Source organism: Prunus mume, linkage group LG2 (genome assembly GCF_029339155.1).
Source record: "Prunus mume cultivar Tortuosa linkage group LG2, ASM2933915v1, whole genome shotgun sequence".
Classification (NCBI taxonomy): domain Eukaryota; kingdom Viridiplantae; phylum Streptophyta; class Magnoliopsida; order Rosales; family Rosaceae; genus Prunus; species Prunus mume.
In genome coordinates, this window is record NC_142699.1 from 13,232,723 (window position 1) to 13,244,797 (window position 12,075).

Sequence of the window (12,075 nt, forward strand, 5' to 3'; positions counted from 1 at the left end):
TTTGCAAGAAAATGTAAGGACACCAATTCATTTCATATGGTGCATTTTGGTAGAGCGCTGGCAGGACACAACTCTTACAAATTTGGGCTAGAGAAAGCTCAATGTAACCCATAGCTAGGCCCATTTCAATTTTTTGGGCTTTTTCACTTGTACTTGCTGGAAATGCCCACTTGATTCTAGACTGGGCTGAATTATTTCAATTTGTTGGGCTTTTTCACTTGTACTAGCTAGCTCGAAATGCCATCCTTGATTCTAGACTGGGCTGAATTATTTCAATTTGTTGGGCTTTTTCACTTGTACTAGCTCGAAATGCCATCCTTGATTCTAGACTGGGCTGAGATTCAGCCCAATCCAACCCAACCCAACCTAACCCAACCCAACCCAACCCAACCAACCCACATGATTTAAAGTTCAAATCCGGATGTTTCCTTTTGTCTTTCTGAAACAGTAAAACTCAAACAAACATGTTATATGTCTCAATTGAAACCAGCAGAACACAAGATATTATCCGGTGAATCTTGAACTAGGACGCTTTTATTGGACTAACAAAAAGTGGACAGCGAAGTTGAAAATGACAAATGAAAGCAAACAAGAGCATTTGCTCTAGTTTAGTCTGTAAATCCAAAACTGGTTTCAAATACTTGGATGTTAATTATGTCACCTCATGAAAATACAAGAAACTGTTCTTGCTCTTTTTACCAAACTATCTTCTCACTCTAGAGTTTTAACCGATGGTGGGGTGTTCTGGTGCAGCACTTGGGGTTGGGGTTGGGGTTGGGGACCGGCCTATAATTTTCTTGGCTGCCTATTGATTTCAAATGCCAAGAAAATGTCAGAAAAGCCACAACTATTTTAATGAATTTGATTACTAAAATAACAATAAGTTAAGAGGATAATATAAGAATGAGGCCTGCTTTCCCATAAGCATGTCTGCCGGAATTCAATCACTCATCCAATCATGCTTGTATATATAAATGAGAGGATGCACAGAAGAAAAAGAGGTTTTGCATTTTTTTTTCTTTCTCTTTTACCCATGATGTTAAAAGGCCATAATCAACTTCTTATCATCTCTCTCTCTCTCTTTTTCTGGTGTGCAGTGTGAAATCTTGCTCTCTTTTCACTTGGTTGCTTTATTTCTACTTTTTATGGCAAGGGAAAAAGTTGTGATTAAAAAATAGGAATTTTTTTTAAAAGGTGAATAAAATTATTAAAGAAATAATAATTTCAGGGGGCTGGGAAGAGAACAAAGGAAAAGACAGAAAGTGCACGTCAGAACAAGCCTGTTGGTTGGGCTGTGGTGGTGGATGGGTGGAGAGCTCCAAGGGAATCCTTCCTCATCCATATCTCTCTTTCTCTCTCTCTCATGCACACATACACATGTCTTAAAATTAGTCTCCCTTTTAACACACACAAAACTGAGTTTAATTGGTTTTCTAAGGGCTTTTGTTGAATTTTCTTGCTGTTTGTTGACAACCCACTGACCACCAAGCAAAACCAAAGTGCCTCTTGATACATAAAATTAAGAGACTGCTCTGGCTACAAGGTTGGTGCTAGCTAGCTACTCTACCTATATATATACATACATATTTAAAACTTCATGATTTGTTTATATTCTTCTGAATAATTTTATCTTCTTTATTCTTATTAGTTTTCTTTTTGTGTTTTCCTGCTTGATTATTCTTAAAGGGTTTGAAGGTAGAGAGAAGACAAATCATCAAGAGGAGAATTGGTTGAATTTGTGTGAAGCTGAAGAGAATATCTTTCTGAATTAGGGTTTGCACTCAGATCTAAACCCTGTCACAGATGTGAAAGCTGAGATCTGTATGTTGCTCAATCCACTTATGAAGAATCTCATATGTGTACATGCAGTTGTTGTCAACAAATCCTAAACGAAGTCTTTGTAATTCAGTGTAAGTGGTGGAGGAGATGATGAAAGGTTTGATGGGGGATGAGAATATGTCCAATTTGACCTGTGCATCTGGTGATTTAAGTGCTTCCAATTCAAGTATCAGAAATGAGTCATCATCAGCTGGCACACTGTACCCTCAGCAGCAATCCTCATCAGCAAATGATATTCAGCAGCCGCAACAGCCACCACCGCCAAAGAAGAAGAGAAATCTTCCAGGCAACCCAGGTCTCTCATCAAATCAAAATTAATTAACCAGCATTAATTCACACATATCATGCATGATAATTAATATTAGTTTTGCTCCTTTTTTTTCTTTCTTTTTTATTGATTTTTGGTACAGACCCAGATGCTGAAGTGATAGCCTTGTCTCCCAAATCACTCATGGCAACAAATAGATTCCTATGTGAGATCTGCAACAAAGGTTTTCAGAGAGAACAGAACCTTCAGCTTCATAGAAGAGGGCACAATTTGCCATGGAAGCTAAAACAAAGGACAAACAAGGAGGTGAGGAAGAAGGTGTATCTGTGCCCAGAACCAACATGTGTCCACCATGACCCATCAAGGGCACTTGGGGACCTCACCGGGATCAAGAAGCACTTCTGTAGAAAGCATGGTGAGAAGAAGTGGAAGTGTGAGAAATGCTCAAAGCGCTATGCGGTTCAGTCAGATTGGAAAGCTCACTCCAAGATCTGTGGCACAAGGGAGTATAGATGTGACTGTGGAACCCTTTTCTCTAGGTAAGGTCATAGACAAAGATTATACAATAATGAGATCAGTTTGAAGAACCAAAACAAGTTTGGAATAACTTTTTTTTATAGCAAATAATTGTTCATAGGGGGAGAGATTAGCTGGTATTAGGTACCAATTATCGACGAAAACATTCATGGTCAGTCATACCATCCATGTACAGTAAATTGGTACCGGGAACTAAACAATCTTTTTCAACCCTTAATAATGCAATAACCTTTATGAGAGAATCGAGTTAACTTTTGATGAGTTGTAAGAACCTTTAATGGGTTACACATCTGCTAATGTCTTTTGTCTTCCAAAAACAAAAAGAACGAAAATACAAAAAGGGACATGAGAAAGAGAGAGAGAGAGAGAGAGGGGACAGTGTATATTACTGTTTATGTTACTTTTTGATGGGTTTGCTCTTTTTGTATTCTTGTGGTTGTTTTTGATAATCGTGGGTAACTCTGCACACAGGAGGGACAGTTTCATCACCCACAGAGCCTTCTGTGATGCTTTAGCACAAGAGAACAGTACAAGCACTGCAGCTAGATCAGCAATGCCAGCTTCAATAAACCCTCTTCTCTCCTCTCTCCCCCAACTCCATACCCATGGCCTCCAAGGTCTCTCAGTGAAGAGAGAGCAAGACCAGCAGCAGCAGCTACTTCCGCCATGGCTCTCTTGCTTGCCCGAAGGCGAAGCCACTGCTCCATCCGGCCTTCCTTCCATGAACATGTCCTCACCATTATTCTCCGCTTCCTCATTCCAGCAATATTATTCTTTTGATCATCAAAACCCTAACCCTAGCAGCAGCTCCACCACCACACTCCCTGATTTCCAGCAACCCCATACAGCTTCTCCTCACATGTCTGCCACTGCTTTGCTTCAAAAGGCTTCAGAGATGGGTGCCACAATCAGCAAGCCTTCCCATTCCCCAATGTTTCTCAAACCACCCAGCCACCAAGCTCACGTGTCAAATGAAGCATTCGATGATGGGTTTGGGAGCAATGATAATAAATCTTCTCTTTTGCATGATATGATGATGATGAGTAATAGCTTTGGAGATCAACAAGTTTCATCAGCGTTTGGAGATCATCGCCAGGCTTTCAATGGGATTATGGTGGACGGTAATAATAATTTTGTTGAGATTAACAACAATAATAATAATATTAATCCTCCGAAGAATTACAAAAGCATGGAATTAGCGCAACTTGGGAGGAGTGGTACTGATAACAACAATAACGATGAGGGCTTGACAAGAGATTTCTTGGGTCTTCGAGCACCATTTTCTTCATCCGCAGCGGCGGCGGCGGCAGCAGCATCCCATGGCCATGGGGACTTTTTCAATATTAATATGCCGGGCTTAATCACCATGTCAATTCTTCTTCTTCTTCAGCTTACAATGGACAGCAGAGTGATCACCAGAACCAAACATCATGGCAAGGTTAGCTTATATATCTATGTATATTTGGATATCATGGGCTTCTTTGATCAATTGATATTGATCATTTTTAGCATGTAGTCATTTTCCTTCCCTTGTAAGAGAGAAAGAGAGAGAGCAATTACAACCTATCTGGTTAATAGGCTATTTTGAATGGTGCTCGAAAGCTTGCACCATTCACTTTTTTTTTTTCTTTTTTTCTTTTTTGGTTGCTTAATTATCTTTGGACCTTTTGTTATTTTCATGAATAATTTCTGCTTTTGTAACTTATTTATCCCATATTTTTCTATTCTAAGGAAGAAAAAAAATAAACAAAACTAAAATTGAAAAGGAGGGGAAGCCAAACGGCTAGTTATATTTACTTTGTATAATTTTTATTATGATGGGCAAGGTAAATTGCTATATATATATAAATATAATATGCATGGTGAAATATAATTATATGGATGTTTCTGCAGCAACCAAATTTGTGACGACCAGCTTGATCATAATTAATTAACCCAAAAAGAAGAAAACTCACTCAAGCAGTGATTAAAAGCCACGTAAGGTTTTTACTTTGCAATCAGCATCAGCATCAGCATCGGCATGATATATATTATATGGATTATTCAGCCACCGACAATGAACTTCCAGCTATTAATTACTTAATTAAAATGAATTAATTGTTGTCTTATCAAGTGTGACTGACGTGGTGCTTTACAATTCATATTTTTAAAGTAGCTGGTTTCATTGTTGGAACCTAAATATTCTTAGCAGTAACTTTTCTTTATTTATTTATTTCCAAAACTAATTACTTTCTAAACTCAGTAATAACAATATGTTATATCAGTTTTTGAGCAGAATGTGATGATAAAGCCTATGAGGGCGCTGAGAAAAGATTCGAGAACCAGTACTGCACAGCACTGATCAGTGATGTGTTCATATCATCATCATCATATATCTATGCTTTTTCTGGAATATACTATTATCAGCTATCAGCTATCAGCTATCTGATGAATTTTGTGTACACACACGAAAAGCTGGTAGAGCCATTTGAATTTCGATCCCCATCTGCTTTTTTCAGTGCAGCTTTCGTTTAATTTCAAATTTTAATCCCAAGGAGGATAATGAGATAAATATTAGGCTTTAATCCTGTTGCAAGACCGCTGTGAAAACCCTTTTTTTTTTTTTTTTTTTTTTTCTATAAACATTGTTGTGAGTTTTGATATAATTAACCATGTCTTGGGCCAACGGAACTAGCCCAATGAAAAATGGTTATTATTTGCATATCAGTAGTTTGAGATTTGAACCCTCATGACACGCCTTGATAGTGTGTGTGTGTGTGAGGAACCTCCTCTCTTTATAATTTAGACTATCACTTGTATTTATAAAATAACTTTAAAAAAAAAAAAACTAATCATACCTTGGGCGCTCGTTATACGAATTTGGGATGTGCCAAGTTTTCATTTAAATTGGGTTGTTGGTTCTATGAGAAAGTGCAGTGTAAATAACAATAATAACTTTATGAGGAGTTTCGACCCAAAAAATAATAAAATCAAATAAACCTTCTGAAGATTGTAACCCATTTTAGACTTCCAGTTCTTATGCATCATGACAATCAAATGACTAAAATTATTGCATTAGAACACACAACTCTGGAATCCACTAGGAAGAATGAGGGAACGTTTATTGATAATATGAAATAACATAACCATAACAATGGGTTTAAAGTTCATTTAAATAATCTAGAAATCCTAGAAATCCAAAAATAATTAAAATAAGAAAATTAACAAAGTTTCCAAAAACTATTAAAACATAAAAACTCGATTTTGGGTTGTTAAAAGATCTCAAATGCTCGAAAAAGCCCCCACATCATGGCAAAGTGATGAATTTTACTTGTGACGTCATTCTCTTTGAAATGACGGATCATGAGCCCGAATTTGAGCTCGAGACCCAAACTTGTAGTTTTCTGGATTTGCCCCTGCGCACATCTCTCCAACTCTTCTTCAATTACTTTCGGCATTTGTTCTACATAAAGTTCCCAACTTCTTCCATGGATTATTTGTCCTTTTTTTTCTTTCTAAAAAATAAAATAAAATTAGAGAAAGGCGAAACTAGGAGAAGAGATTCGAACTTTAGTTTTAGACATAGAGGCAGATATCATTTGTTTAATCTATAAGCCCCAACAATTGATTGTCTTTTGTGTTGGATTAATTTATAACACGAGTCTGATGAAAATAAATAAATCTATAATACGAGAGGTAAAATTCAAACTCTTATCATGAGTGTGCAATCAAATGTTATTCCATTGGAAGGGTTATGAATGATTGAATGTTGGAATAAAATGTTATGCGAAAAAGACATGTGAAGTTTATGAAAGTCATGCTTAAGTTTACAATGCTTGAGCACCAGTAGTTTCCGAAGCTCCAAAATTGAGAAATATACCCCAAAAAAAAGAAAAGAAATTACACGCAGCTGTTGTGACTAGCGGCCGATGAATTTCAGGCAAAAGGGTCGGTGTCAATAGAAGTCACAAAATATCCATCTCCCCAGGGGTAGGTTGGAACTCAAAATATCCATCCCTACAAGGGCAATTTTGGAACTCAAACTATCCACTCCTTCAAGGCTCATATGGACATTTCGCCTAACCCACGTTTGTTCAGTTTGGGTTTGATGAATGATGTTGCTCGGACCCTAACATCTCTCTCCTCTCAAACCTCTATCTTCCAAAGCTTCGCTCTTTCCCCCGTTTTCCTTCTCATTTTCTTCCCGACCAAACACAACGCCAACTTAGACCCATCAACACCTGCAAAGTTTTGAGCGAGAGAGGCACAAAGAGGTTGTTTTAGAGAGGGAGAAATCAGATATTTTTATTCGTCTTTAAGCAAGAGATGGCTTTGAGGCGCCTGATCACTCAGGTCGGTGAAATCTTCAGCTAGGCTTCTAAATCTCTTATTTTATGCAATCTGTACCTTTTTTTTCTGCGATATACATGTTTTCTCAATGACACAGTTTGTTTCTTGTAGCTGATCTCAAAAACCCTAATTCCCATGTTTTGATTGTTTAGGAGTTTAATCATTGTGATTTAATTTCTGTAACCATCTTCTGCATATTCATATTGTTGCGTGATACGGGTCTGCTTAGGGTTGAGTTGTAAGGGTGTACAATAAAGAGATGTTTACGCTGTGAATATACAATGAAAAGATTTTTGCCCTTTGGCCTGTTTGATAACAAAGAAAACGTATAAAATTGGTAATTCAATGTTAAAATCTGTAGTGATTGGGTTACCAATGGAAGATGGACCTTTTGAGCTCATTACGAAAATTGGGTGTTATGTGAAATTTCATATTTTCTTCGTCTACCCTTATTTCTCAGCAATGGAACATAGGGTTAGTTGAGACCTCCTTTTAGGTGGTTTAAAGGATGAATATTATTCAGGGAGGTTGCATTTTTGCTTTGAATAGGAGTGTGTGTGGTCAGATTCTAAGGTTTGGGTCACCTCTTTTTGGCCTCAAAAGGAGGTTGTATGAGAATTTTTTTTTTCTTCAGAAGAGCGTTACGGTATGACTGGGGGTTGAGAGAAGATATGGTGCCCCTTCTTACTTAATTTCGGTAGGAAAAAAAAGGGCCAAAATAGGGTGCACTCTCATCCATATCCCTCCCTTGCCTTTGCTAATCTGCTCTTGTGGTTTTTCAATTAAATTTTGATTTGCTCTCGCAGAGAGCAAAATGCTGGAACCATTTGATTACCCTTTTAGACATGCTTTCTTTGTTCTGTCAGGCTCTATTTAATTCCATGTTCTTTCTACATCAGGTTTCAAGGCATCGATCAGAGTTGGGACAACTGACGAAAGTGATTACCAGAACTTATCATCCAGTCAACAGGTTAGGAGGAGGTGCTGGAGGTATGATGCATTCAAAATATTTTGATTTGTATACGTTTTTTGTCGTCCATTTCAAACTTGCAAAGAACTCTGCTGCTTGTTTATTTTATTATCAAAGTTGTTCCTTTGGGTACTTAGTTTTGTAGGCTTTAAGTGAAAGATATAACACTCTTCTCCATTATCTTCATTTATAGAAGTGATCACTTTCTTTTAATCCTTGTGCAGGGAATAAGTTTTTAAGTACTCAAGAGAGGTTTAAGTCAAGCTATGTTGGTAGTTTAGCTCGCAGAGTACGCGACACAGATGAAGCTAGTGAAGTTGCCCATCTAAAAGAACTTTACCATCGGAGTGATTATGAATCAGTGATAAGGTTTTTTGAAAGTCAGCCATCATTACATTCTAACCCTTCAGCACTTTCTGAATACGTCAAAGCATTAGTCAGAGTTGGCAGGCTGGATGAGAGTGAGTTACTCAAGACATTACAGAGAGGTGGGTAATGGAACAGATTGCTGTTCCCCTTGTAATTGTTACTACCAAATTATGCTCTATTTTGTCTATATCGTGTATGAATTTCGTCTCAATATGTGCTAAGATTATGAATAGAGTTGGATTTTGATAAAAATTTAAGTAGATAAGGGTTTTGTAATATTCCTGATTTCTTGTACAATTAAATTTCCTTTTTCGTATGATTATTTATATGGAGCTTCTGTTGATTTTTCATGCAAAAAATTGCACAGGTACCTAGATTTTCTGAGAGTTTTTTTTCACCTCCTTGTCTTGTGAATTTGAGCTCATGAGCAAAAAGTGTACAAATTTTGTAGGTGTCGCTAACTCTGCACGGGAGGAAGAAAACATAGGTGGCTTCTCAGTTCTCAGGAGTGTCGGAAAATCATCAAAGGATGGTATTCTCGGAACTGCAAGTGCTCCTATTCATATGGTGGCCACAGAAGGAGGTCAGTTTAAAGAGCAGCTGTGGCGTACTGTTCGCACTATTGCACTAGCCTTTCTTTTGATATCTGGTATAGGAGCACTCATTGAGGATAGAGGAATAAGCAAAGGTATTACCATCTCTTGGCGCTTTAGGCTCTTCTATGAATTGATTAAGATGCATCCTCAAAATAATGACATCTTTTCCTTTAACTTTTCCATTTCCACATTTCAGGACTTGGACTAAATGAGGAGGTTCAACCTAGCATGGAGTCTAACACAAAATTTAGTGACGTAAAGGGTGTTGATGAGGCTAAATCGGAGCTAGAGGAAATTGTTCACTATCTTCGAGATCCTAAGGTAGATGCATCAACATTATGTGTGGCAGAATATGAAATTGAACACCTTTACATCATCACCTCACGCCCCCTGTTTTCTGAGATGGGGGTAATATCATTACTATTTCATCCTACCTAAGAAGTTGATATTGGAAGTGACCTATTACGGCAAAAGACTTGAAATGGTCTTCATTCACTCTTCAATTAATTTTCCCCTTGTTTGTATTATGTTCCTTCAAATCAATTTGAAAGTACATCCTTGAATGCCAAGGGTTGATTTTGTGGAAACCTAGTGTTTCTGAACATTTTTAAAAGCTGAACCAAGGAAATGGTTGATATGCCAAATCCATCCTGATTTTGTTTCCTTTCTTTCCCATGCTTGCAATGTATTTATCTTTTTGTAATGGTACAAAGTGTCCCTTAATTTGATCCCCCTTTTTGCAGCGTTTCACTCGTCTAGGAGGCAAGCTCCCAAAAGGTGTTTTGCTTGTCGGCCCACCTGGTACTGGAAAAACAATGTTAGCAAGAGCCATTGCTGGAGAAGCAGGGGTACCATTCTTCTCATGCAGTGGCAGTGAGTTTGAAGAGATGTTTGTTGGTGTTGGAGCTCGAAGGGTGAGGGATCTTTTTGCAGCTGCAAAGAAGCGGTCCCCGTGTATAATATTTATTGATGAGATAGATGCAATAGGAGGAAGTCGAAATCCAAAGGATCAGCAGTACATGAAGATGACTCTCAATCAGTTGCTTGTTGAACTTGATGGTTTTAAGCAAAATGAAGGGATTATTGTTATTGCGGCTACTAATTTCCCAGAGTCCCTGGACAAGGCATTGGTGAGACCTGGACGGTTTGATCGGCACATTGTTGTTCCTAATCCTGATGTTGAAGGGCGGAGGCAGATTATGGAAGCGCACATGTCTAAGGTAATCTTTTTCTCCTTGAGGGGAGAGGTTATTTAGTTCGAACAGTAAACTTGAGATTTAATTGACTCCCTCTTGGTTTTGAAAGCTCTTTGGTCACAAACTTTGTCTCCAAAGGCTTCATCCATTACACGATAATGAAACATAATATGTTTGGGCTGTCATGGTTATTGTGTATGGGCATATCTTGACCTGATAAAGTCTGCAAGTTATCAGCCTTATAACAATAACAATTTTATCAGTTTGAACTCAGTTGTTCAGTGCTAGAAATCATTAGTTGGGATGGTGGTGATGCTCTGCCTAGCCTTAGTTGAAAGCCTCATTATTGTGCTACCTGTGGTCCCAGTTGAAAAGCCAAAATCATACTGAGAAGTGGTCTTTACATTAGCTAGACTGTATTCTTGCTGATAGTTTATCATCACTATTGCACTGTAATAGTCAGTTTCTGTTTGAGAACTACACCAAGCACCGTTTATAGTGAAAAAGTGCAGTAGGTTAGATACTCATAAGTTCTTTCACATTAGAATAACATGATCTTTATTTGTTCACTGGAGGGTGCTTCTTGCTTTTCCTTTTTATGACTGCATTCTGTGATGTTCTGCTGTAAGGTATTTCTGATGCAGTAGATTTTTTAGCACTAGAAGTCATTCCAAGACTAATAAAAATGCCCTTTTGACAGGTTCTGAAGGCCGAAGATGTTGATTTGAGTATCATTGCTAGAGGAACTCCGGGGTTCTCCGGTGCAGATCTTGCGAACTTGATCAACATAGCTGCTCTGAAGGCTGCCATGGACGATGCTAAAGCAGTGAATATGGCTGATCTTGAGTATGCAAAAGACAAGATTATGATGGGAAGTGAGCGCAAGTCGGCTGTTATATCTGACGAGTCAAGAAAGCTAACAGCTTTTCATGAGGGTGGCCATGCACTTGTGGCCATCCACACTGATGGTGCTCATCCAGTTCACAAGGCAACAATAGTTCCTCGGGGTATGTCACTTGGCATGGTTGCCCAGTTGCCCGACAAGGATGAGACAAGTGTCTCCCGGAAACAGATGCTTGCACGGCTCGATGTTTGTATGGGAGGGCGGGTTGCAGAAGAGCTCATCTTTGGCGAAAGTGAAGTCACTTCTGGTGCATCTGACGATCTCCGGCAAGCAACTTCACTTGCTAGAGCAATGGTTACAAAGTACGGTATGAGCAAAGAAGTTGGGCTCATCAGCCACAATTATGATGACAACGGGAAGAGCATGAGCACAGAAACTAGGCTGCTTATTGAAGAAGAAGTGAAGAACTTCTTGGAAAGGGCATACAACAATGCAAAAACCATCCTTACCTCACATAGCAAGGAGCTCCATGCCCTTGCTAATGCTTTACTAGAGCAGGAGACACTGACTGGAACTCAGATCAAGGCCTTACTTGCGCAAGTGAACTCTCAACAGCAGCAACAGCAACAACCACACCAGCAAGTAGTTGCAGCAAAGAATAGCTCACAGTCAAAAGTGCCACCCTCAACACCCAACGCAGCTGCGTCTGCTGCTGCCGCAGCTGCTGCAGCTGCAGCGGCTGCAACTGCTGCAGCCAAGTCAACAGGCATTGCTCCTGTGGGATCTTAGCATGGGTCAGGTTGATGAGTTGCGGACATCTATTTATCAGTGTCTGATGTGCATATAGTAAAAATACTCACCAGCCATTGTCTGGGTACCATAGTATGCTGCCAGTGACGTATAATTTGTGTGTCGCCGTAGTCAGATTGACTGGTAATGTAGACGAATTGAATGGCAAGTCAGTGTAGGAGTTCTAATTAAGGCACTGGAGAACATCCCTTGTCTATTTTTGATTCTTCTTCTTATCTTCTTTTTCTTCCTCTGCGATGCTTGTCATTTATACAATTAAGAAAATAATGCATTCTTGATTTTTGCTGAACTCTTTATTTTTCGCTTTGCTGTTTCTG

General features: G+C 38.7%; 2 protein-coding genes across 2 annotated transcripts; both read left to right on the top strand.

Moving 5' to 3' along the window:
- The first annotated feature begins 1,267 nt into the window (after positions 1 to 1,267).
- On the top strand, positions 1,268 to 4,345 carry LOC103320568 (protein indeterminate-domain 7). The gene is given in 5 exon segments (XM_089045984.1): positions 1,268 to 1,543; positions 1,687 to 2,134; positions 2,250 to 2,646; positions 3,116 to 4,002; positions 4,005 to 4,345. Coding segments are annotated over 4 exon segments (1,575 nt in total). The 5' UTR covers positions 1,268 to 1,543; positions 1,687 to 1,926; the 3' UTR covers positions 4,088 to 4,345.
- A 2,374-nt stretch (positions 4,346 to 6,719) lies between these two features.
- FTSH4 (FTSH protease 4) lies at positions 6,720 to 12,047 on the top strand. Its single transcript, XM_008222265.2, has 7 exons — positions 6,720 to 6,976; positions 7,873 to 7,963; positions 8,168 to 8,431; positions 8,764 to 9,000; positions 9,105 to 9,229; positions 9,652 to 10,128; positions 10,805 to 12,047. Exons 1-7 carry the CDS (start codon positions 6,950 to 6,952, stop codon positions 11,735 to 11,737), a joined length of 2,154 nt encoding a protein of 717 aa, XP_008220487.2. The 5' UTR covers positions 6,720 to 6,949; the 3' UTR covers positions 11,738 to 12,047.
- Positions 12,048 to 12,075: the final 28 nt, after the last annotated feature.